A 25,489-nucleotide genomic window follows, 5' to 3' on the forward strand; every position below is an offset into this window, starting at 1 on the left:
AAAAAGAAAAAGGAAAAAGAAAAAAGAAAAAAAAATCCTCGGCCTATAAAAACGAAAAATCACCATCGACCCACCGGGATGGCCAGTCGAGCTATGGTCGTGCCATCAGTAGTGATGTGCGGATCGATCCTGAAATATCGATTCCTCCGATACCAATCATTTATGTTCTAGAATCAATTCTCATATTAAAATATCGATATTTTAGTAATTTAGGGTAAATTTGTAGTTTATCATTAACAGGAACACAGTGGAAAGAAACTATATCATTCGGATTGTCTACATTGGAAGGAACTACTTCCTCTTCCACCTTTCATAGTCATGTGTGAAATACGGCTGTATAAATGTGTGGCAGCCTCTGGCGTGCGCACTCACAATGGCTGAGCGTAAATGGAGTCATGTGTGGACGCATTTTACCTCCACAAACAGCCAACACGTGGTTTGCGATACATGTGGCAAGACAGTGAGGTGTTTTGGCAACACCACTAACCTGGTCAAGCACCTCAGAGTAAATCATATCACAGAATATGACGAGCGTATGTTGAGACGAACTGAAGAGGAAGACAGGGACAGGTGCTGCTAGGGCGAGACAGACGTCTCTCAGGGAGTCCTTTAGTGCTGCAGGCAGGCAAGGTGTTCAAATAGGCACAACTTCAGGTTTTTTATTTCTATATGATGAACTCTGCATTATTAAGTGATAAGAACAAGTAATCTGATGTCCTGTAATCATTATGACGCTATAATTTGAGACAATAAAATATACAATAAATAAAATAAGTTTTTGCAAAAAGTATCGGTATCGGATCAGTATCGTCGATACCACCCTGAATTTTACTTGGTATCGGATCGGAAAGGAAGTCAGTGGTATCGCACATCACTAGCCATCACCCCTAATCTAGAGACTTAAAATAGGGGCATGCGCCACACCTGTTTTATTTAATATCTGAAGGTTTTTTAAATTCGATATCATTTGTATATAAAGAAATGCCAGAGGAACGCGTGTTGCAGCAGGGACACATGGAAAAGTGTCAGGACACTGGAGTTTGACAGCTGTGATGTAAAGTGACTCCTTGCAGTACATTTCTACATTCTGACCTCAACCCACCACTTGCACCATCAGTTTTCTGATGGTCACACTTTCCATACATTAATGTTGTTTCTGAAAGACTCCAACCTCTGCAGGGATGTTTGGCCTCCTCCTTTAAATGCCACATTTAGAAATGACAAACCTTCTCATTTAAAGATTGGTGTGAACAGGCACATCCAAGAAAAACATTACACATAACCAGAGTGGCAGCACGGTGCACTGTGAAGGATCAACTTTGTGATCATGTTACTCATGGTATGTTCACACTGATTATTCTGTATCTCTAACCTGAGCAGGATACACTAACATTACATGATGCCCCACAATATGACCAGTCAGATTTCTGACAACACTAGCAGACAGTTTTTCTGAAGCATCGTGTTGGCCTTGGTTTGTGGAAAGTTGTATTTATTGAGTTTTCTGCTGGGATAGTCAGGTAGTCTCATTGTGACTCAATATGAGGATTTACTAGAGAAAGCCTCATTTTGACACTTTCATCATGTTGCCACGCTCATCTGTCCATGTTTGTGATTGGTTACTTGTTGCCAAGCCTTTATAGTAAAGGACACACATTTAGTCAATGCTGAATTAACTGACATATAATATTAACATAGTATTTTGCAAGTGCAACTCAATTAACGAGACAAAGCCTGAGTTTCTTTGATATGTAGACCAGGGAAGGAAAAGTCCAGCTCTAACCAACCCAGATAATTTCAACCCCTCCTAACCAGTTTAAACCAGATCATGGGTTTAATTAACTGGGTTTGGATTTAACGAGCTCACTTCTGACCAGTTCAGTTCAGAGTATAAATTAGCCAAGACGATTTCAACTGAGATGAGGGACAAACAGGTCCAGTCCAAATCAGATGACCCTGTACAGGTGGATCTGTCTGAGAGCATCGGGGTCTGTGTCTCTGCCCAGGTAGACGTCATAGTTGATAGGAAGCTCCTCCACCCAGTCAGGCTGCAACACCTCCTGTTTGACACAGACACAAACACATTGAGGAACAGACCAAGAACGGCTTTGTTCATGATGTTAGCAGTCACTTTATCCACGAACAAACTTCATGCATCTGTCACAACATGAGAAACACTTTTTACTGTCCACATGTAAGAACTGCTAACATCAGCCGAGTGTCACCTGCAGGGGATTCAGACTCTCGTGCAGACTGGGAACAGTGACCAGCAGAGATCCCTTCTTCCGGAAATTCTGCATGATGAACTTCCATGCCCTGAAAACAGAAAGTCATCATAGCTGTGTGCATCTGACAGAGCGTACAGAAGGGTGTTTGTGCGCTTTATACAGCCAAGCCAAAACCAAGGTTTTCTATATCAGGACATAATGAAACACATATGGTCTTTGGCAGGTCTCCATGTAGTTAAAGTGTCTTAAGGTCCCACCTGAGTTTTCAGTCAGGTAAACTTTGACTGGCACATGGATTCTTTTCATGAATTCTCAGTAGATTGAGAACAAACTGGACTGTCAGACCAGGGACCTCACATCCGACTCTAGAACAGAGGTCCCAGGTCTGTTCTGGCTGCACGACGAACCCAAATCATCACGTGTTTGTGCCAGTGTGCTGTGTTTGGGTTTAACTAATTGTACTGCTGTGGACTACAGACACACATCTCCACTTTGGTCTCACCTGTCCAAAGCACATTGTTCAAATGAAGTTTGCAAACCTAACGGGTATTTTTGAAAACGGAAAATCTCCGTTTTCAAAAATACCCATGTACGCGTGGACGTAGCCTCAGTCTTTTTCCAACTGCACATGAACTTTTCAGCATGCTTAATGGAGTCCTCTGTTGTCTGAGATAATCCTCAGATAACCCTTCCCAGACTAACGGGCAGTAACTATTGTTTCTCTACTGCTGACAGCTTTCATCCTTGGCAGCGAGTTAACACACACCTGAAAGTCACAGTCATGCAAACTGCCCGATCTGCTTGTATAGAGGCGCTCACACCTGTTCATCACCTGATACGGTGCGTTCACTAGCAGCACCGAGCTGCTTTCGCACTCTTGGTTCCTCTGGAAGCAGAAAGACAAAGTTAGGTTGTATTCTGTTTGTTATAAGACCTGCTAATGAGCTGAGGATTTTTATTATGTGCTGATGAAACTGTACTTTCCTATTACCATCACTGTATCACTGTTTCTGGTGCTGCTTGTATCTTGTATATACTTTGAGTGTATTTCTGTGTGCATTGTAGTGTAGTTATGTACATTTCTGTGTGTGTTTATGTACGCATCTTTGTACATTTTGTACATGTATTTCTATCAGGGTTCATACGCCTTTTTCAGGGTCAAATTCAAGCACTTTTTAAACACTTTCAAGGTCCCTTAAAACAAATCATCCTAGGTGAACTTAAACACCTTTGTTCCCCTTTTATTAAGACCACACAAAAATACTGCAAAAGGAAACGGTCGCATTCTATGCAAACAGTGCATAAACTCAAAATGCACATTTCACTCAAAAATTAAGATGTGAAAATGTGAACAAATCAACTTGTTAGAGATTCTTCTCCTGTTGAAAAACAGTCTCATCAGATACTGATGCTTCTTTCCTGTACGACACAAAAATAGGAGACAGATGTTTGTTTGTTTTCAAGTTAATTCCCATTAAAACTAACTGTGAGATGTTTAACGACACTACATTATTGCTGAAGTCCTACATGATCACCTTTAAAGTGGTAATAACATCATGTGCAGTCAGACAGGCCTGGAGAACAGCACTGACTGGGAGGCTTTGAACAGATCACATAGTTCAATTCAACATATAAGACTTTAAGAATGCACAAGCATCTACTTAAAATCTATTTAATTTATCATCTGTGATATTATTATGTACAATTCCAGTGTATTTTGTTCATCTCCCTTAAATAAACAGCCTTAAAATATGAAATATTCATATACAAACACACATAAATGTGTGTACAGTCTCAGTGGCTGATTGTGCCCCACAGGCCTCAGTGTGAGTTTGAAGACATTTATAATGTTTAAGTAGTTTAATGTGTCGGTGCTGACCATAAACACAGAAACAAGTGGCTATTCTTTGTGACCATATGGATCACTCATATTACCATTATTTCACCCAAAGGCACCAAGTTAATACTCAAAAAAGCTGCAGCAATACACACAAATACAAACAGTACTTGGTGACAACTTTGCTTTTAGCCTTTAACCCTCTGGGGTCCAGGGTGTAATTGGCCGTTTATGACTACTTTTGATTTGTTCTCTATATTTCACCTTTAAAAACGGTTTATCTTGCCAATCTGTTATTTTCTCATTTTGACAAACTGTATCAGCACAATTTATCTACATTCAGACAAAATTTAAAACATGAGTAGAAAGTGATATTTTTGACTGTAAAAACCACAGGCATGTTTAACGAATCATTTTCATAACTTGAAATGCAAATAGAAATTGTACATTGTTAAAAAATATCACAAGTTTTGCAAACAACAAAGTTATTTGGTACTATTTACCTAAAAATGCAGCCAAGGCTCAGACGTTTTTTATATAACCATTTAAAACTATTTACAGAACAATCAGATGTTCTGCATCAAATAAGAAGACACACAAATTATGTATGCAACTCCAAAAAATAGTTTGTGTCACTATAAGACAGATGAGAACAGCACAGGGATAAACCTGCAGGTGTGACAGCAGCTGTGTCACTCAGCGTTTACACTGCAATCTGCCTTTGGTGGCTTTAAGGCAGCAACTGTGACGTTCACTAGTAGAACTGACACACAAAACAAAACAACGACTACACACTAACTACACAAGACAACACACTAACTTGAGACTCCAAACACGGTAAACGTCACAAGTCTATCACCTATCAAAACTCGCTCTCTCTCGCTGGTGTCACTCCTAAAACTTCCCCCTCTTCCCAAACCTTCAAATGCCACATGTTGCCATATCGTTTTTTGATTCACACAGTTTTTACGGTTTCTTCCCGCTGTAAACACCACTGTTTTATTCAGAAAAAATATCGCGTGTATTTTTTTATTGTAACTCTGGTTTTACGTGGCCTATCAACACAATTTAAAAACTGGTATAGAGATGTGGGCACGAGTGGCACCAAAATCTAAACACTGCATCAAGCGCCAGCATTTCCAGCACCAGTAATCATTAGTTCTGTGGTTTTAATCCCTACTTGCATTTTATTTGCCCCAAAAACAGTTATGTACAAAACGACGGAGAACACGGCAGGTCGGTACAAAGACAGACGTGACGAAGAGGCAAAAAAAGTACAAAGAGAAAATCAAAGGAGTGAAAGGGTCAGACCCACACGAGCATACAGAGTGGAGTAAGGACGTTAGCGTGCTGCACAACTGTCATCACGCACATATTTATTATTATATGGTCCTGAGTGTGAGTGCATACACTCACAAGATGTTTATTGACTTCAGATCCCTGCAACAAGCCCAGGTCCAGTTTACTTTGGTGATTTGGACTATTCCATCTCACAGCTGTTGTTTTTTTCCTTTATCTCCTGTACAGGCAAACGCATCTATTTGTCGTTTCAGGTTGTAGTGTTACACAACATTTTCAGATCTAATAGAAATAAAATGTTTTGTAATTCATTCAATTCATTGTCTTTATTTATAACTGGCATTATTGTTTCGTTCTGTTATAGAATCTTACAAGAAAGAGGCAACATTGTAAAAATCCATCAGCTTTATTAGCTGCTTCGGTGAAAAACAACAATGCAAAACAACATACTGGAAAACGGTTATTCATCACTTGATTGCTTCAATACAACCCTTCGGCACATATATGCGGACGTTTCGTGGCTGTTTTGATCTCGCTCTCTCTCCTAACCGATCAAATCTGGCTGTGGTAGCAGCTTTAAACTCGGTATGACCCAGGTTGATAGAGGGGCCCAGTCTGGATCGCATTCCAGCATTTTGTTGGCTGGTTTTCCTACAAAACACAACAAACATTAGCCCTCACATTATGTGAGCTGGAGTGTTCTGGGACGTTATATTTGGTCTTCGAATGGCTGCAATCCAGGCCATCCGTCGGCTCTTTGTTACTTCGGAAACATGGCTCGAACAATTTCTCTTCAACGATGTAATCCGATAACAACCGATCTCTTTACCCGTCGGCTTCCTGTGGCTGTCATGCAACCGGCTATTGCAGTTAATAATACAACAGCTTCTTGCCATTTTTTGTGTTTCTTTTTATCGCTGTGTGACTGTTTTCTTGTGAAAGCCTGCATGCGCTAGTACTGCTTGCCACTCGTACCCACAATCCTTTGCGGTTTTACCCCAGAAATGACGTCATATTTTCAATCTCTATATAGTTTGAAGTCCGCACTTTCGACCCAAGTTGAAACTGAGACTTCTCTGGGTCCGTCAACCCCAGAGGGTTAATCAGAAAGCCTTAAGTTAGCTAGTTATGTAACGGGCTAATGTTTAAAGCTTTCACTTGAGTAAAGTAACTTATATGACTGCTACTGCTAAGTAATGTTAGCTAAGTTCACAGCATATTCCATGCCATAACTAACTGTGATATAGCGCTGCCGTATTGCATCACACTCAGTGCATTTCAATCATTTCTCCAGCGAGTTTGACAGCAAAATAATAATCAGGCAGCCCAGGAGGAGAAATTTTGCTTTTACATATTGTGACTCATTTTATTTCTCTATTTGATAAGAAAAATATTCAATCAGATAGTTATTTGTGGTGAATGAAATACAGTTACACTTTCAAGCACTTCATCTGAAATTCAAGCACTTTTCAAACCGTGAAAAGACAATATTAAAATTCAAGCATTTTCAAGGATTTCAAGCACCCTTACGAACCCTGTCTATAAAAGATAGTTATAGCTCCCGGTCGGCAACCCTGGGCATGTGTGCCACAGCTGGCACGCGAAAGGTTAACTGATTGCATGACCATAGCTGGGCTGGCCATCGACCCACCGGGCATTGGTCCTAAGTGTGAGTTTTTCGTTTTTATAGGCCGATGATTTTTTTTTTGTTTCTGTGTGTAACGGTATAAACAGTGGATTGGCCAATCTGTAAAAGTAACTCAGTTGTTTGGTGGTGGCTATGGCGGAGCTCCCGGAGGAGGAGAGACCCGAGGCAGCCGCCGGTCCGAGTGTCAGGTGAACTGAACTTCAGGTAAGAAGTTATGACCTGCAGTCTATCTGGGTCAGATATAAACCAAGTTTAGGTGGAGTTTATTTTCGTTGTGCTGACTTTTTACAGTCAGTTACAATAACTCGTACTGCGTACTAGCTAGCATGACGGAGTTTCTATACAGCTGGGTGGGTGCTATGATGTTACTGATAGTGAACTTTATTTTATTCATAAGGTTAGTTAGTCGAGTTGCCAACCGTCCCCTAAAAAACGGAATCACCTCGTATTCAGAGAAAATATTACGCGTTTTGTATTGAGGTGAGAAGGAACACAGTTTGTCCCGGACTTCAGCTACAATGAAAAAGACACTGGAGTTATTCTGTGTCTTTGCTGCACAGCTGCCTCTTCTCCTCTCATTCTCTCCCCCTCCCTCTCCTGTTTCTACTTCAATCATGAAACTGATCAATGATCAGCTGATCGGCTTTTCTCTCTTGTTTGTTTATCGCCCACTTTGCGCCAGAAAGAGGAAACCAGCGGATGTCGCGCTAAACAACAGCAGCAGTTTAAGCTTGATCAGCTGTTGTTAGAATTTATTTAATATTACTTTCTAGTATCAGCTGATGTTTGCTGGAGCCACAGCTGTAAAGCTGCTGGTCATGATGTCGGTTTGGATATGTGGTGAGAGGGAAACATGAAGATGAAACCAGGAGATGTCCTTACTGAATCATCAGAGCTGAACAGGTGATGGAGAAACAGGTTTACCTTTTAGGTGACATGAATGAGTTGAAGTTATGAACTGTTTCTGAGAGACAAATAACACCAGGATCCTTTTCTATGTAGCTGACAGCTGGTAACTGTGCAGGGGCGGGTCTAGCAAAGTGTTGCCAGGGGGGCAGGTAGGGCATTAACAGGGAGAGGGGGGCACAAAGAAATACTTTTCATTCTTATTCTCATTGAAAATGTCTCGCTGTTAAAAAATAATTATCTGAATCTTACAATCAAAGTTTTATCTGATGTAACATGTATAGAAATCATACATATAACAACAAGTTTTTTTAATTTATTTATTTACAGAATTTCCCACAGGAACCTACCCAAGGGATTAATAAAGTTTCATCTAATCTAATCTAAGACAGCGTACATCACTGTCACAACAGGGTTGTTTTCATTCAAAGGCTTTATGGCTTTAATACCTGGGGGCCGGTCTCTAGTCAAAAGGCTGTTCTTTTTGTCCCAGTCCAGCCCTGGACACGACACGCAGTGAATTAATCTGAGAAGGTGCATTAAAAAATAAATGGCCGCACCAGCGGTGCACGTCGCAAATTAGCTCGCATAGACACATTAGTTGTGCCGCTTCTTAATGACGGTATCTTAGCTAACAACCCCAACTACCAGATTCAACTTGTAACTGGCTAAAAATAACTTAGCCTACCAGTGAGAGGGACGTTGCTAGCTGGCAATTTTATCAAGCGATGTTGAAATTTCCACATTCCGACACTTCAAAAGCTTCAGGAGCAGCAGCACCACGTAAATACACGGATACATCCATAGACTGGAGACAGAATTCACAATGCTTTTTTGGGACTTTCAGGTGTTTGGACCAATGTTTTATTTTCTGATCAAACCAGAAAGTTTTAATGAGCAGCTGGATTTGTCTCACATTAACTGGTTGGATACAGAGGACATCGAAATGCAGCTGACTGAACTGAAAAGCTCGACTCTGTGAGGGTCAAAGTTTGCAGAACTACGAACGCAGCTGGAATCCACAGCTGTGCGTGCTCATGGAGCTGCATGTTCACCTGCTGGACATCACTACCGGACAAGTTTAACTGTCTTCAGAACATTGCAGAGGCCTTATTGACAGTATTTGGCTCTACATGTCTGTGTGAGCAGATTTTCTCTCACATGAGTCCTCAGGTAGCCGTCTGAACGCTGGACACTCGGAGACCTGTGTCTCTTAATATAGAGCGTTACTAAATTTATTGATAATGCAATCATATGGCACACTGACCTCTCAGGAAATGTTAGATGGCGCTCATCATCAGAAAGGTTGCCGACCCCTGCTCTACACAAACGTAAATAACTGAGTACTGATTGCTCCGATCAGACATTACTATAGAAACAGATGATACAGATGTATAAAGAATAGAAACAGGATGACAGAGTAATGCTGCAAAAATCACTCAACTGAGAGGTCAAAGAAAAACTCCAGCTAATGCACTGATCCTGTTCATTTCTGCAGATTAGAGCTCTTTAACCTCCTAGGACCTGGCGTCCACATATGTGGACATCACATTTTGGGTTATTTAGACCAAAATACTCAATTTTGCTCTACAAGGGCCTGATATCCACTTACGAGGGCATTATACTGCTACTGTTCTTCAACATTTTAAATAAATATCCTCATACGTGGCTCTGATTTTTCTTAAAAACAAAAATAAGGTAAAAGAAAAAATCTGGTAATTCTTTGTTTTTACATTCATCGGGCCCCAATATGCCCAAATATCAAAGAGAAATTAAAAATGCTGCTGTGGAAGAGTTCAGGTCTTAGGAGGTTAAAGTGCATCCATTCAAACACTAAAGGTTACTTTAGGACTTGTAGTGTTTCACCTGATCACAATTACATTTATTGCTCTGAGTCAATCAGTATGCTTAGTGATAAACAGCCTGCAAGCACACCTGATGTTTTTTTTAACTTCTGCAATTCACTGTATTACTTTTGTAATACAGTGAATTGCAGTGACAGGCTTGTGCTTCTGTAACTGTAACAGCTGGGCTGTGGTGTAAAGCTCCTTCATGACACTGAACACTGAGTTGAACAAACCTCTTTAACTAAATAATGGCACTTCTTCGTACAACCCTCTGAGACGTGAAGCCAGGAATGTCTTAAACCTGCATTCTTTCTAATGGCCAGCAGGGGGAGACGACTCTGGCTGCAGAGAAGCTGTGAGAAAATGATCATTACTTTCATGTTTGAACACAAAATGCTGATCATTCGTTTCATTACAGGAGCAAACCAGTGGGACAAGTCTGAAATAGTACATATGGAGGCTGTCCAGCCTGCGCCTTCACATGAACAGTCACAATAGGAGATATATGCCAGTGCTGTCCTACTGTGCACATACGTCACAGGACTAAACCCTTATTTTAGGGCAAAGTCAGCACATTTTTTGCTGGATTCGACTGATGATTCTGTACATACAGCTTTCTGTGCCTAAGGGCTTCAAAGACGCCTGCCCTGATTCAACGAGTTCAGTCAGACCTGAGTGCATGTCAGCATGTCCTCTCAACAAAAACGAAAACCAAGATCAAACTGTCACACAGATAACCAAACACAACAAAACTTGAGCACTGTCCAAGCTTACAGCCTGCAGGTCTTATATTCTGTGTAACCTTACCTGACCTGTTGCTCGGGCTCCATGAAGTACTCAAAGACATTATTCATGACAACAACATCTGCGTTTTGCAGCAGAATATCCTGCGTGCAGACGTCAGCCTGGAGGACCTGTAGAGAGAAGAAACCATCTGTGGCTGAGCGTTCTTCTAGGCGATCATCACGACTCAAACACACAAACCTGAACTCTGTCAGTCAGCTTGTATTTGTGCAACATGGAGTCCTGCAGCCTGACAAAACCCTCGCTGATCTCCAGGCCGAGCAGCCGGGACGCTGAGCTGTACACGTACCCCTGAATACACACACACACACACACATGCACGTACCACACACACACACGCACATTAAAGACAACAGGTGAAAAAGAAATGAAAGACTTCCAAGCAACAACATTTGTTAAATTAAATTGAATGATTTACTTTTTTAAAAGTTTGTCACAAAAGTGCATTCAGACCAAACGTCTGAGCGTTTGTTCGTGTTCCTGGAAAATCCTCCTGCAAGTCTGTACAGCTCCACTTATTAGGAAGAAGGACAGTCGTTCTAATGTCCTCTAAAGTGACAAAAACACGACAGCAACAGTGTGTGTGTGTGTGTGTGTGTTGACCTCTGACCCCATACAGCACAGCCCCCAGTCTGGATCCTACATCCACCAGTGTCCGGCCACTCAGATCTGGAAGAACGTGCTGGAACAGGAACCGAAGCTCGGTCACGGAGAACGAGTGAGAGATGAAGTCTGCCAAAGGAGACGATGACAGCAAACGGTTTCATTCAGCTGCCTGCACCATCACCTCGTGCATCCACTGGTCTGCTGTAAGTGCTGAAAGTGGAGCAGTTTACTGGCTTAAGCCTGGGTCATCTTTTCAGAAGCCCGGGGTCTTTTGGAGTGTAATTTGTTTCATAGTTAGATGCCTGACTGACAACTGTATAAAACAAAAACTACACACAATATTCGAAGCACATAGCGCACAGTAGTAAATTCCCCCTAATTTTGGTATGATCCGAGCTCAGGCACTCGGCGACTGAGCACAGAATGTGAGCGAGGGGGGAGGAGCTGCTGCCTGCGAGTTTGCTGTAGGAGAAGCGCAGCCAGGCAGACAGAGGAGAGCTGAAGTTTGAGCAGGTACCAAAGCAAATCATTCGTACTGTACAAATAATGTAAATATGACGGTGAATCACAAAAGATTGATATCAAACTGATCACTTGACCCATATTACGTTACTTGCTCTTGGAGTGAATCAACAAATGGTGAAATGAAAAGCCGAACAACAACAATGCTGTTTCTTTAGAGAGTCTTAGCTTACATGTGTGTTTATTTCATATTTTCAGTTGTTACCCCCGACACAGTGATCCGAGTGGAGGGCACTGCGAGGGGTGAAACCTGCATGAATTCATCGTTCAAATACAGGCCACTCTCTATAAGCTGATTGACAAACCCCTGCTCTTTCAAGAATATGACAACCGCTTTATTCATACGTGAAGCATACAAAATGTTTCCATGCCCCACCCGCTCACCTACAGCCAACAGCACCTGCTCGACAGTGGTGCTCGGCTGCGGCACCACCCTGACTCCATGCTTCAAAGACAGGGACAGCGTCCCACTGGACGCCATGCCTGTCAAACTGAAATACAAACTACACAACCACAAACAGCTATGAAACAATCATACAATAAACACAGCAAGAAAACGGGAAAATAAGCATTCAGTGAAAAAAAAAATCACACACTCTCACTCAGACACACCAAACTCACCACCATCAAACTCCCAGCATGCAGTGCGAGAGAGAGAGAGAGAGAGAGAGGAACAGAGAGAGAGAGAGAGAGGAACAGAGAGAGAGACCTTTGACCTTTAACACACCTTTATTACATCAATACTTCAGCTCACAACCATAACCGAAAATGAATGCCAAATCAACATAGAAACAACCCTCCCACCATCAACCCCACCCAAATACAATAAACACAAAAAAAAGAAAACAAAACCAGAAAACACTCCATTCGGCTTCCTTCAAAAATTCAAAACTAAATCATCATCAGTCATTTTACACAAAACTCCATTAATGCCCCAAACAGAGACAAACTCTTCAATGTGGGACACCATCTTGTAATAAACAAACTCTACTTTCAAACGTGCACCTACTAACCCTTCAAACATAATCTCTAAATGAACAGATCCTGTTCCCTTCATTTTGTTCCTCCTTGTGAGCCATATACTCATCTTAGCCTGACCTATTAAAAAATTAATCAAGCAAACCGTCCTACGCTGCACTGCAGAGTACCTCGGACCCAGGATAAAGAGACCCTCCTCCAAAACACTCCCAAGGCCAGCAAGCCACTGCCGCAGCAATGAAACAAGGCCATCTAGCCTGGAACAGCCTAGCCACAGGTGCTGCAGTGTTTCCTCAGTCAGACAGAAAGGACAGTGGTTCCCTGTTCGTGGATCCATATGTGCCACGTGTCTGTTCGTAGCCACGGCCCCATGCACTATTCTCTACTGGAGATCCGCACTGCGTTTCTCTATGGGAGGTTTGTACAGGGACCTCCAGCTGCCCCTTGGAGATGACCCCGGAGCCAACACACCTGACCACCTCGACTCCAGAACACCAGCCAACAATCCCCTGTTCAGCACCTTTACAGCCACCTCATATATAGCCTTCTTAGAGATCTTTGACAGGTCACCCAGAACAGGTGTTCAGAAGGAAAGAAGAGAGCCTCCCTCCACATCCTGCTCCCCAACTGCGGCACAAACAGACAGCGAAGGAAAGTCAGCTGAACTTGGTTGACCACCTGCAGAGCGAGTCCCCAGCGCAGCCCTTACGAGTCCAGGAAGACCACCCATGACTTCTTCCACCAGCTTCTCCAGAAAGCGCAGAGACCTGATCCCAGTCTCCTGAGCCAACTTGGAAGCCGTTTTCCACTGCCCCGCCGTCCTCAGGCCCGCCAGCTTGGTAAGACCAGCATTGACGAGGAACCTCTGCACACTAGCAGTGCTGAGCATCCTATTTGGCACCAAGGGATTGTAAAAAAGAGGCTCCTCACCAACATCACCATAAAATTGAGAACAGTCTCTCTGCACTTTAAAAACAGTCTGCCAAGCAGTCAAAACAGACTGGTAAAAAACAGAGGTCTGCGAAAGGTCCATGCCAGTTAGGTCTATAAGAAACAGGTGCTTGTCATATGTAAGGTCCTTTATTCTGTGAAGCAGCGTAGATGCAGTCTTGAACCAGGGTGGTTGTTGTCCTTGATAAAGATAACGCTGTGCTGTCTGAAGACGAAACGCTGTGATACGGCTGCGAGGGTCAATCAAACCCTGACCCCCCTCTGACACAGGTAGAGACAGCACAGCAGACCTGATCCAATGAAACCCTCCCCAAAAGAAATCAACCAGTCTTTGTTGTATCTCCTTGATAAGAGAGGCTGGAGGTTCAACAACAGTGGCACGGTGCCAGAGTACAGAAGCGGCCAAGTTGTTAACAACCAAAGTCCTTCCCCTGTAAGACAACTGTGGCAGGACCCAAGTCCATCGAGACAACCGGGCAGCAATGTTTTCAACAACACCCTCCCAGTTCTTCCCCTGAAAGGCATCAGTTCCCAAAAACACTCCCAAACACTTCAGCCCCTCCCTGTTCCACTGTAATTCTGCCGGTAACACTGGCTCCTCTTCATCAACCCACCCTTCCAAAATGAAACCTTCACACTTTGACCAGTTAACCTTCGCGGAGGATGCTCGCTCATATAAATCCAGTATCTGTCTGAGTGTTTTAATATCACATTGACTGGTTATAAAAACCGTAACATCATCGGCATAAGCTGACAATTTTACTGGACTTCCTGCTTCTTCAAGGGTAAAACCTGAGAGTCCCTGTCTAAGATGGTGTAAAAGGGGTTCAATGGCCAGCGTATACAACATACCAGAAAGAGGGCATCCCTGCCTGATGCCCCTCTGAGCTGGAACAGGCCGACTCAACCCTCCCCCCCACCTTTAACATGACAGCAGCGTTTGAATACAACAATTGGATCCAAGAAATGAAAATGTTCCCAAACCCAAAAGCTTCTAAAGTTTTTAACAGATAGCGGTGATCCACTCTATCAAAAGCCTTTTCTTGATCCAGAGATAAAAACCCCACATCCAAGTCCCTGAGCTTGGCCAGATCAATAATGTCTCGAATTAAAAACAAGTTGTCCATAATAGTTCTTTCAGGGACACAGTATGTTTGCCCCACATCAACAATCATGTCAATACAGGTCTTCAACCTGTTAGAAAGACATTTTGCAAGAATCTTGTAGTCCGTACAAAGCAAAGAGACAGGCCTCCAATGTTTGAGCAAGCCCAGGTCCCCTTTCTTTGGCAGTAAAGTCAAAACTGCCCTCGTGCAACTTGTTGGCAAGATCCCAGTGGTCAAACAGTACGTGAAAACCTCATGAATGTCCTCTCCTAGCAGCGACCAGAATTCCTGGTAAAATTCCGCAGGAATACCATCAACTCCTGATGACCGACCACCATTGAGTTGTTGAACCACTGAAGACATCTCCTCAAAGGAAATAGCAGACTCCAACACAGCCGATTCAGCCTCATCCAGCCGTGGCAGCCCCACCAGCATCCTCATCACACATTCAGGGTCACACGTGTCAGCACTAAAGAGGCTGGCATAAAAGTCAATGGCAAGCGTCCTCATTCCTACTGAGTCAGATGTCACCTTCCCATTTGGAAGCCTTAGGTGCAACATTTGGTGTGACTCTCGAACCCTTTTCTCCAGCTTAAAAAAAGAACCTTGTTGAGGCATCCATTTCTTTAATAGTAGAAATCCGAGTCCTAATAAGAGCACCCTTTGCTCTTTCGTGAAGAAACTTGCCCAAAGCCTTCCTCCTACTGTCCCAGGTATTATTTGTATTATCTGTCCCACTTATAATCTCAGTCTCCAACCTCTTGAGCTCTCATTCTAAGTCCTCAAAGCAGTCTTTAACAGTGGCCGTTGCATGTGATGTGTACTGGTGACAAAAAAAGCTTAATCTGTGTTTTCCCCACCTCCCACCATTGAGCCAAATTGCAAAAGTCTGTCTTCCTTAGTTTCCAGTGGCACCAGAAGTCAGAAAAAGCTCGACAGAGCTCTTTGTCATGAATCAGCTGCACATTAAAGCGCCAGTGCGAACAGATGTTAGAATGCATCAATAAAGAAATATCTGCAGTCACTAAGTGATGATCAGAAAAACCAACAGGTGAGATCTCTGCTTTAACCAGTCTATTATTATACATCTGGTTGATACATCTGGTATAATCTATCAAGCCTAGCTGCCTTCACATTGCTCTCAGAAACTTTCATATATGTATACTGTCTGGTTGTGGGATGGAGCTTTCTCTACACATCAATCAAATCATTCTGAAGAACGATTGTAGACAAAAGTGAGCCCGAAGGTGGGTGAGGCTCTCCTGTGTTTCTGTCAACTGAAGGGTGGGTTGTGCAATTCCAGTCCCCTCCCACCACTATTATTGAACCACTATTTAATTTTGATAACTCATCATTAATTTTACGAAATAATCGCACACGACCTGCAACTGAGTTATGGGCGTATACATTCATAAAAGCAAAAGATATTCCCTCGATGGTTGCTTTTACTACCTGTCCCCTTCCCTGCTCGATCTCACAGACAGAAATATGTGACAGTTGAAGGTGCCTAGAAAATAAAAATGCTACACCCGCACTGAGGTTAGTACCATGACTGAAAAAAGCCTGTCCACTCCAACTCATTCCCCATTCTGTCTCATTATCCATAGTGCTATGTGTTTCCTGCAAAAGGAACACATCAATGTTTTTGTTCTTGCTAAGCTCCACTAAGACTGCACGCCTTTCCCTATCCCTACCCCCACTAATGTTAAGTGTACCTACTCTCAAATTTGCCATATAAGACAGAGAGAAGAGGAGGAGAAAAAGAGAAAAGACAGTGAGACGCTTCCAGAAAGACACCCTTAGTGCTCCAAACATTTTACTATGCGTTTAAAGGAGCTTTTCTTCGTTTTTCCCTCCTCAACTTAGTCAGGATCTTTTTAAGATGGAATCTTTTCTGTTTACTCAATTGTTCATAACCAACAACTCTTCTTATTTTCAGAACAGATTTTATAAAAAGATCAACATCTGGAAAAAACTCAGTGACTTCCACAGACTGCATGCCAAATGTCTCATCCAAAAAGCGGTTTATATCCTCTAAGGAATACGACTGCTGATGGTCTTCTTGTGAAACAATATCAGAGCATTGTGACAGGGAATCATCTTCCAACAAGTCGTCTTCCTCATTTTCCGTGCTCAAAGAACCTGAAACTACATTCGCAATACCCACCTCACTTGCCGTTGCTTTGGTCTGTCCACTGTCCTGATTGTCCTCCACACTTTCCCTGTCCTGTATGTCATCACATCCATCCTCCACCTCATTGGTCCTGTGTACTATCCCCTGTTCTTCTAGCGCAGCCTGTGGAGCACTGGCTGCGACCTCCATTCTGTCACCCTGCGCCGCTAGCGGCTCGCCGATGACAGCGCTGCTCATAGACAGCTGCTTGTCCGCACCGCTACGAGCCGGCTGTCCTCCCGTACCGGCATCTACAGCGCGCTCCTGCTCACTTGCCCCACTAGCATGAGCCTCTTGTTCACGGCGCACCTCCTGCTCTTTGTGAGGGCAGGATGAGCGTTTATGGCCAACATCACCACACTCAAAGCACTTCATGCTACCTGCACTGACGTAAACAGTATACAAGCCGTTTTCATATCTTACTTTAAACGACACTTCCAGTGTCTGGGAAGGATCGTTCAGATACATGAAGGCCTGCCTTCTTAGTGACTGAACGTGCTGCAGTCTGGCGTCTTTGCAGCCAAGACGAACAACCCTGAAACCGCTAGCAAACTTTCCAAAGCGGGTCAGTTCCTTTTCAAGCAGCTAATTCGGGATGAACGGCGGGACACCGGTGACCCGCGTAGATGGCACAAACAGTGGCGAAACAGCCACAAACAAATCATCCAGAATGATCCCCCTTTTCAACCAACAGGTGAACCAAGCGCTCCTCACTGAGGAAAGCAATCACAGCCTTGTTCATCCGAGAGCCATAAGTTATGTTCTCATGGCCCACCTGTTCACCAACAGCTAGCAGAACCTGCTCCACGGTGTACTGTTGGGGTGCCACCACCCTGGCCCCATGTCAAATAGACAGGGGAGGCGAACCCTCACTGGGGAGGGACGCCATGACTCAAGGTAAAACTGGCCAATTAACTAAAATTCGTCACTTCACACAACACAATGAAATAAACTTGCCTTACCTTTTAACCACCCATAAGCCCAAAGTTTTCTGGAAAAAAAACAGTCCAAACGTCCCAAACTCACTCAGCAGCTCCACGCACTCACCAAACACCTTCACACACCCATTCACTCACACTCCCAGCATGCAGTGCAGGAAGGAGAGGAGAGGAGCAGAGAGGGAGAGAGAGGACAGAACAGAGATGGAACAAGAGCAGGTCAGACACACCTGTTAGTCACATGGTTGTTTGCCAAAACTCACCAGAACATGTATCCGGTACCTAGTGTAACTTTTTAGATACTAGGGCTGGGCCATATTATACCATTCACGGTAATACCGGTACAATGTTAGGCAACGATAAGAAAATGAAATATCGCGATACAATATGGGTATGCGCAGTGCCTTTGTTTTCATACGCACATGGCCGAAAAAGCATGGTGGCAACGGAGAATGAGAAGGGGGAAAGCGGATCGTTGAGTGAAACGGATGAACCAGATTTTGTTTGTAAAAATGGTGCAACTTCAGTGATGTGGAACTGGTTTGGTGTTTGTCCGTCAGATACCTACCAAAGCACTGTTTTTTTGTAGAACATGCAAGCGGGTCGTCGTTATTGCCGTATTTGTCGGACTAAGGTGCTTGTAAATCTAGGAGTAATCTGGGTCCTAAACTCTGCTTCAGGTCCCAAAGTCAAACGAACACACAGCATCACTGAGAGTTACAAACTGTCTAAATTCTTTCATCTTTAATAAAATCATCAGCGTTGCTGCTTTACCAGGTGTAACTATGAAGTTTAACATCCAGGCATCCATGAAAACAGAATTTATTACATTTAATGGAGTTAGAAGGTAGCAGGAAGTTAGCGGAAGTTAGCTCGCTAGTTTCACTAGTTACCTAATCATGATATACCATGTTCTGACTGAGAGACTTTTGAAAAAATTAAAACGTACAGCTCTGCTATCACTTCCAACATAAATGAAGACAGAAAACTAAACAGCAGTGACGTTTGTAGGGTTACTGAAGTTGGGCTAGCTGGTATATAATGATGTGCTATGTGATCGCTAGCGACACAGCTATGTTAGCATAACATAAACAGTGAAGCTGGAGGATGAAGGCTAACATTTTTCCACTCGCTAAAAATTAACGTGAAGGTTCCCGATGGTTAGAGACAAATGCAATCGCATGGCAGGATGCTGTAAACGGACCAAACTTCAGTCAGGAGAACAACTGAGATAATCCATCCACAATAGAAGGTTAGCCATTAATATACTGCAACAACATGGGAAATTTTTATATAGCTTTAATGCACATAAAAAAAACAGCTGCTTGTTTAAGTGAAAATAAATGCATGGGGTTTTTTTTTTTTTGCACTAGTAAAGTTGTGGAGTTTTATTTTGTCTCGCATCAATTATATCGTCAGTTATATCGTTATCACAAATTTTCAAATATATATCGTGATAAATATTTTTGGCCATATCGCCCTGCTCTATTAGATACAATTTGTTACTTTTCATATTCTATATTTATTAAGTTTTGCAGGCTTGTTTGCACAACAAGGCTAAATAATTATATAAATGTTTCTCAATCTAAATAGTCTACTATCATCTAGTTTTGATTCTGGTTCTGTTTTGGTTAAGTCCTAAGTAGTCCTGATTTTGAACTGTTGTAGTCCTGTTTTAATTCCAGATCAGTTCTGGGTCTAGTTGAATTGGGGTTTAGTCCCTGTGTCTTGATACAGCCCTGACAAGGGATGGGTATCGTTTAGGTTTTATCTGATACCAGTACCAAACCGGTACTTTTGAAACGGTGCCGGTGCTTAAACGGTGCTTGAACCGGTGCTTAAATAATGGAGAACACACACTTTGTCCAAAAACCTCTCATGTTTAGCTGTTTTTTTGTAAAAAGATAACAATGTTAGCCTTTTCTGCAGCTATGGGGCATATATGGTATCACTCTTGGCTGGAAGCAGTGCTTAAACAATGGAAAAAAAAACAAACTTTGTCCAAAAACCTCCCACGTTTAGCTGTTTCCCTCTTTTTCTTTGGTCATTTTAGCCTTTTTGGCCAGTGTGAAGGGAGCATCTGCCATCAAACAAGAAGACAGCTGGATGTAACTACGACGGTGTTTGCTAGTTCACCTTACTTGCATTAATTTAATAACGTGGTTAGCCTACTCAACGTAAATTACACACGAACAACATTAAGCTACTCACGCAGAGAAGAACGGCTGCTGCTGCCATCATCATCCGTCATCATTTCTGCTACACTGGCAGGGCTAGGGGCCAGGACTCTAATCTTCGGGTTTTTGGGGGATGTTGCTAACTCCGGGTCTGATAACAGGCACCACACCCGCAGTAGATGTGCTCGATGTGAGGTCTCGCAGCAAGTTATCAAATACGGTGCGTTTCTCAGCTTTTAACAAAATGCTGTAGTCGCCAGGTGTTTCATCAGATTCGAGGAGTTACCTCCTTTGCACAGTATCAGCTTGAAGCACTTGTTGCAGGCTGCTGAGTTTGAAGCTTTTGCTGTGAAGTACAGCCAGACTTTGACCGCTTCGCTTTGGGCATTTTTAATCTGTAGCTGTGCTCTAAAAGAACGTACGTACCTGGCCCTGCCTACTACGCTTGCAAAGGTAAAATGATTGGCTGGAATCCAAAGTGTATGACATCTCAGGGAAAAAAAGCACCGAAATGTGCGCTGCTTTTCGGTCTGGTTACTACCGTTTATGTCAGAACCGGGGCCATAATGGCACCGGATACCAGTACCCATCCCTAGCCCTGACTTTGTTCTGCCTTGCTGCTTAATTAAAAAACTAGTTTAAGGTGTCCTGCATATGTGATATATATTTTTTCCTATATGAAGTCATTCTTTTTTGAACAAAACTCATAACTCAGCCTAATAAATCTTTCAGTCACCCCCCCCCTGCATACTACCCTTTGGGGCTAAGCCCCGGGTGTATAAAATGTCTGGCTCCGCCTCTGGAGTCAACAGTATCCATGACACACAACGTAACGTTTGATAATGTGTCATTTCAAAAGCATCAGCTCTAAGAGCCGTGCTTACAGAGTGCTTTGTAGTGAATCCGAAGAGTCGACTCCCATTGAGCGAGAGCCGGCTACATTTCCTTTGGTTGCTCAGCTCTCACACAGTGGCTCAGCTATGCTCCAATCCCTCCATATTGTGGCCAATCGCATGCGAGGATATAGGATAATATCATTATGTGAAAAACAGAGAGGGTGATGGACGCGACAGTCAAGTGGAGCGTGCATCTGTCCTCTCAGTAAGTGAGTGAGACAGTAGACAGCAGTGAGGAGGGCTGTGCGAGTGCATCGCAGAAACACATAAATATGCCTGAAACCCGTAAACGAAGCAGCATCTGGCTGCAGTTTAAAGACTTCTCAGTCTCGATACCCTCTGGTCTTGGTCTGGGTTTAGGTGGTCTTGACTACAAGTCTAGTGCGTTCTAACAAACATCGTCTCTACTGCACGAGGCTGTAGCATAACCCTGCATCTGCCTGTCAGGGTTAGCAGACGCAGCTTTCTGCTCCATGTGTTCACACTCTTATACTGAGCACCGCACTGTGTTTGTGAGCTAAAAGACAAACCGTTTGCTTTCTTGTTATTCAAACTGATCCTGAAGTAAGACTTCACTATGTCAGAGGGAACAGCGACTGTGCCGGTTTGTCTTTAAACAGCTGTCATCTTTTTCCTTAATGTGGACCTAACACTTCTTCACACATATGCGAGTCTGCCAGCTAGCTACAGCTGCTAGGATAACACATGGAAGCGAGCTGTTAAACATGTAGACCTGAACAAAGGTGAGCAGTGGTGATGTGCTCCCACCCAGAGGTGCAGTCCTGTGGGATCCACAGCTGAGGCAGTAGTTGCGGCTCATGAGCCCCCGTTCACACAGGGAGTCCACCTGCTCGTCGTCGTACAGGAAGCTATCCACGTGAACCGTCGGCCGTGACCGCCGCTGCATCTGGAACACGTACCAAAGCTTCCTCGTCATCCTCATCATCACCACACCTCTCTCCATTAACATCATGAAGCTCAGACCTGTCTCCACTAACACTGCCTCATTCTACCAACATGGACACTCACATAAGGAGGACACTGAGTGTCTCATGATCAGACGTACGCAGCAGACGCACAAACACGAAATCAAATACTGAAATATAATGGCTCAATATTTTTAAACTTCAGAAAAGTTTGAAAATGTTTGTAAGCCCCAAAAAAATATGGCGTTATTTTTGTGCCACTATTCTGAACGCACGTAAAAAAAAGGTTTGCAGGTGCAAGTGTTGCATTTTGAAGAGAAATTTATTTTGAGCGAAGAAAAGCTGAATCTGAGTGAACAAAATTCATTGCTGCGTGCAAAACATGTATTTCAGTGTTTGCTATTATCCACACACACACAACAGCAGCCCCTCTCGCTCAGTTTTTGCATTTGCGCTCGCTCGCATTGTGTTGCTCGCGCTCTCAACATTTCTGCCCGTGCGCGTTCAACTCTTTCTCTACACCGTTATATTTGTGACACAAAACCAGCCAATCACAGACTTGGATGCAAAAAAATCTGATTGGCTGTTCTGGTCTCCAATCAGCTCGAAATGACGAAATGCAATATCCCAGAATCCATTTCGTCCAAAACTCAAACGAGGCAGTGGCGGAGGAACACAGAGTGGCGGAGTTTGAAATATTACTCTTTCTGGGTCACAAAATAAACTTTAAAGATATTTTCATGCGAGAATGTTTCTGTGTAAACTTCTAATATCTGCTCGATTCATCAAGACATCACATATTTGCATAAGTGCTCTGACGTTTTCGGAGATGCCTGTTACCCACCAGCTGACCGCATATTATGTATGCCATTGGGCATACCGGACATTTACCCGGTGGGCCGATGATGATTTTTCATTTTTATGTTTTATGTTTTTGTAACGGTTTAAACAATGAAAGGTGGTGGATTAGCCAGTTGGTCATGATCAACTCTGGGCTGGACGAATTACAACACATCTGTATTGAGGGGAAAACGAACGGGATTCGTCCCGGACTTCAGCTACAATGAAAAAGACACAAAGCTGGAGTTATTCTGTCTTTGGTGCACAGCTGCCTCTTCTCCTCTCATTCTCTCTCCCTCCCTCCCTCTCCTGTTGCTGCTTCAATCATGAAACTGATCAATGATCAGCTGATCGTCTCTTGTTTGTTTATCTTCCACTTTGCGCCAGAAACAGGAACCTAAACAACAACAGCAGCACGTTCAAGCTTGATCAGCTGTTGTTATAATTTATTTAAAATTAATTTCTAGTATCAGCTGATGTTTGCTGGAGCCACAGCTGTAAAAGCTGCTGCTCATGATATTGGCTTGGAAACATGAAGGTGATACAAATCATACATATATACCAACAACAGTGTACATCACTGTCACAACAGCGTTTGTTTTAGTTCAAAGGCTTTATGGTTTTTCCTGTAATACCTGGTGGTGGTTTTGTCAGTTCAGCCTTTTATATTATGTTTAACTCGAGTGACCACCCGGTCAGCTGGTGGGTAACAGACATCTCCGAAAACGTTAGGGCACTTATGCAAATATGTGATGTCTTGATGAATCGAGCAGATATTTGAAGTTTACACAGCACCATTCTCGCATGAAAATATCTTAAAAGTTTATTTTGTGACCCAGAAAGAGTAATATTTCAAACTCCGCCACTCTGTGTTCCTCCGCCACTGCCTCGTTTGAGTTTTGGACAAAATGCATTCTGGGATATTGCATTTTGTCATTTCGAGCTGATTGGAGACCAGAACAACCAATCAGATTTTTTTGCATCCAAGTCTGTGATTGGCTGGTTTTGTGGCACAAATATAACGGTGTAGAGAAAGAGTTGAGCGCACACGGGCAGAAATGTTGAGAGCGCGAGCAACACTTTGCGAGTGAGCACAAATGCAAAAACTGAGTGAGAGGGGCTGCTGTTGTGTGTGTGTGTGTGTGGATAATAGCAAACACTGAAATACATTTTTTGCACGCAGGAATTAATTTTGTTCACTCAAATTCAGCTTTTCTTCGCTCAAAATAAATTTCTCCTCAAAATACAACACTTGCACCTGCAAACTTTTTTTACGTGCACTCAGAATAGTGGCACAAAAATAACGCCATAAAAAAACTATATAAAAATATAATATGACTAAATATCTAATAGTGTTTTTTATTTTAAGTCAAATAAATATTGGGGAAAAGCTTGAAGTAAAATGAAAACTGCATATTAAACACAATGTGGGCGTGGCTCTGTAGTACAGTCATGTAAAAATTAATGGAAGTTGTGTCACATTAAAAACACTTATTTGCCTCCAAAACACAGAAAACTGAATTTTAAAAGGCCAAACAGAGCTGTGATTATTAGAAACAACAACAATAATAATAATAATAATAATAATAATGGATTGCATTTATATAGCACTTTTCTAGGCTCCCAAAGCGCTTTACAATTCCACTATTCATTCACTCTCACATTCACACACTGGTGGAGGCAGCTACAGTTGTAGCCACAGCTTCCCTGGGACAAACTGTGGCTACAATCACTGTAAAGTAAATAAAGTAGTAATACCACTTTTATTATTAACTTATGAAGGTCATAATGAACTTCTGATCACAAAGTGATGCAGGAGCACTGATCAGCAGTCCTCTGTAGTACCTGCTCAGTATTCAGACACAGTACCTTACTGTAGGCAGCGGTTTCAGAGGGCAGCATAGCATCGGGGGGCACATTTGCCCGCAGGTCCTCTGCAATACTCTGCAGCAGCACCCTCCCGTTATCTCCCAGCAGCTCGTCCTCCAGCTCATCTGCAAGAAGGCATTCACACACACACACACACTCCTGAGTAAAGGGGAAATGACGGCTCAGCAGTGACAGTATGCTGTCAGTCTGTGGGCTGCTCTGTCAGCATCAACGGAAGATGTAACAAACTCGTAAAAGCCCCGAAGCGTCCCACTGTGTATTACTCCTGAAGTGTGCGTGACTGTGGAAACAGCGCGACATGGTGACGACACCGTGAGGAGTCCCCCGCTGAAGCCGTGACCCACGAAGCCCACGCCACACGTGCAGTGTGTTTACCTGAGTTCTTCATCCAGCCCAGCAGCTGCGTGAGTTCAGCCGGCCTCAGTCTGCTCAGCAGCCGCTTCAGCTCTGATTTAGCTTCAGCCACGTTCATGTTCACGCTGGAAAACACGCAGGAAGCCGTTACAGGCGCTGCACGCCTCTGAGAAACGCCAAGCTTCTTCTTCTCTGGGTTTAATGGCAGTCTGCACGCGTTCACGCTGCACTACCGCCGCCTATCACGCTATGCAGTCATTGTCTGGAAGGCTAACAGTGGCGTAAAACTGGCTTAAATAAAACTTAAATAAGGCCGTAAAACCCGTTAGTGCGTTTGAACGAGCTTCTTCTAGTCCCGCTGGGCACTGCTGGAGGTCAGTGCTGGAGGTCCGTGTTTCCCTGACCTGACAGGTCCCAAGCAGCAGCCTGAGAACATGTCAGTCCAGCAGTGCCTGTCTGCACTCCAGCTGCAGCATTTGGCATAAACACAAGGTGATGATGATGAACGACAGTAGTCCAGCCGAGGAGAAATAAACCCAGGAACTAGTTTTTCAGCGTCACTC

The 25,489-nt window shown here is 43.2% G+C and overlaps 1 protein-coding gene across 2 annotated transcripts; it reads right to left on the bottom strand.

Annotated features, from left to right (window-relative positions):
• Window positions 1–1,475: 1,475 nt before the first annotated feature.
• LOC146365194 (uncharacterized) lies at window positions 1,476–25,322 on the bottom strand. 2 transcript variants are annotated; one of them, XM_084914544.1, is made up of 8 exons: window positions 24,948–25,273; window positions 24,552–24,676; window positions 21,685–21,823; window positions 11,180–11,301; window positions 10,750–10,860; window positions 10,573–10,679; window positions 2,226–2,316; window positions 1,476–2,060 (listed from the first exon to the last, which is right to left on the bottom strand). In XM_084914544.1, the coding sequence occupies exons 1-8, from the start codon at window positions 25,042–25,044 to the stop codon at window positions 1,947–1,949; spliced, it is 906 nt and encodes a 301-aa protein (XP_084770670.1). In that variant the 5' UTR covers window positions 25,045–25,273; the 3' UTR covers window positions 1,476–1,946. The 2 variants fall into 2 exon arrangements, with proteins under 2 accessions (XP_084770670.1, XP_084770671.1); XM_084914545.1 differs by lacking the exon at window positions 1,476–2,060 and having other exon boundaries at window positions 2,297–3,114; window positions 24,948–25,322.
• Between the last annotated feature and the right edge of the window lie 167 nt (window positions 25,323–25,489).

This window comes from Perissodus microlepis, chromosome 19 (assembly GCF_051167445.1).
Source record: "Perissodus microlepis isolate ML-2025 ecotype Zambia chromosome 19, ASM5116744v1, whole genome shotgun sequence".
Taxonomy (NCBI): Eukaryota; Metazoa; Chordata; class Actinopteri; order Cichliformes; family Cichlidae; genus Perissodus; species Perissodus microlepis.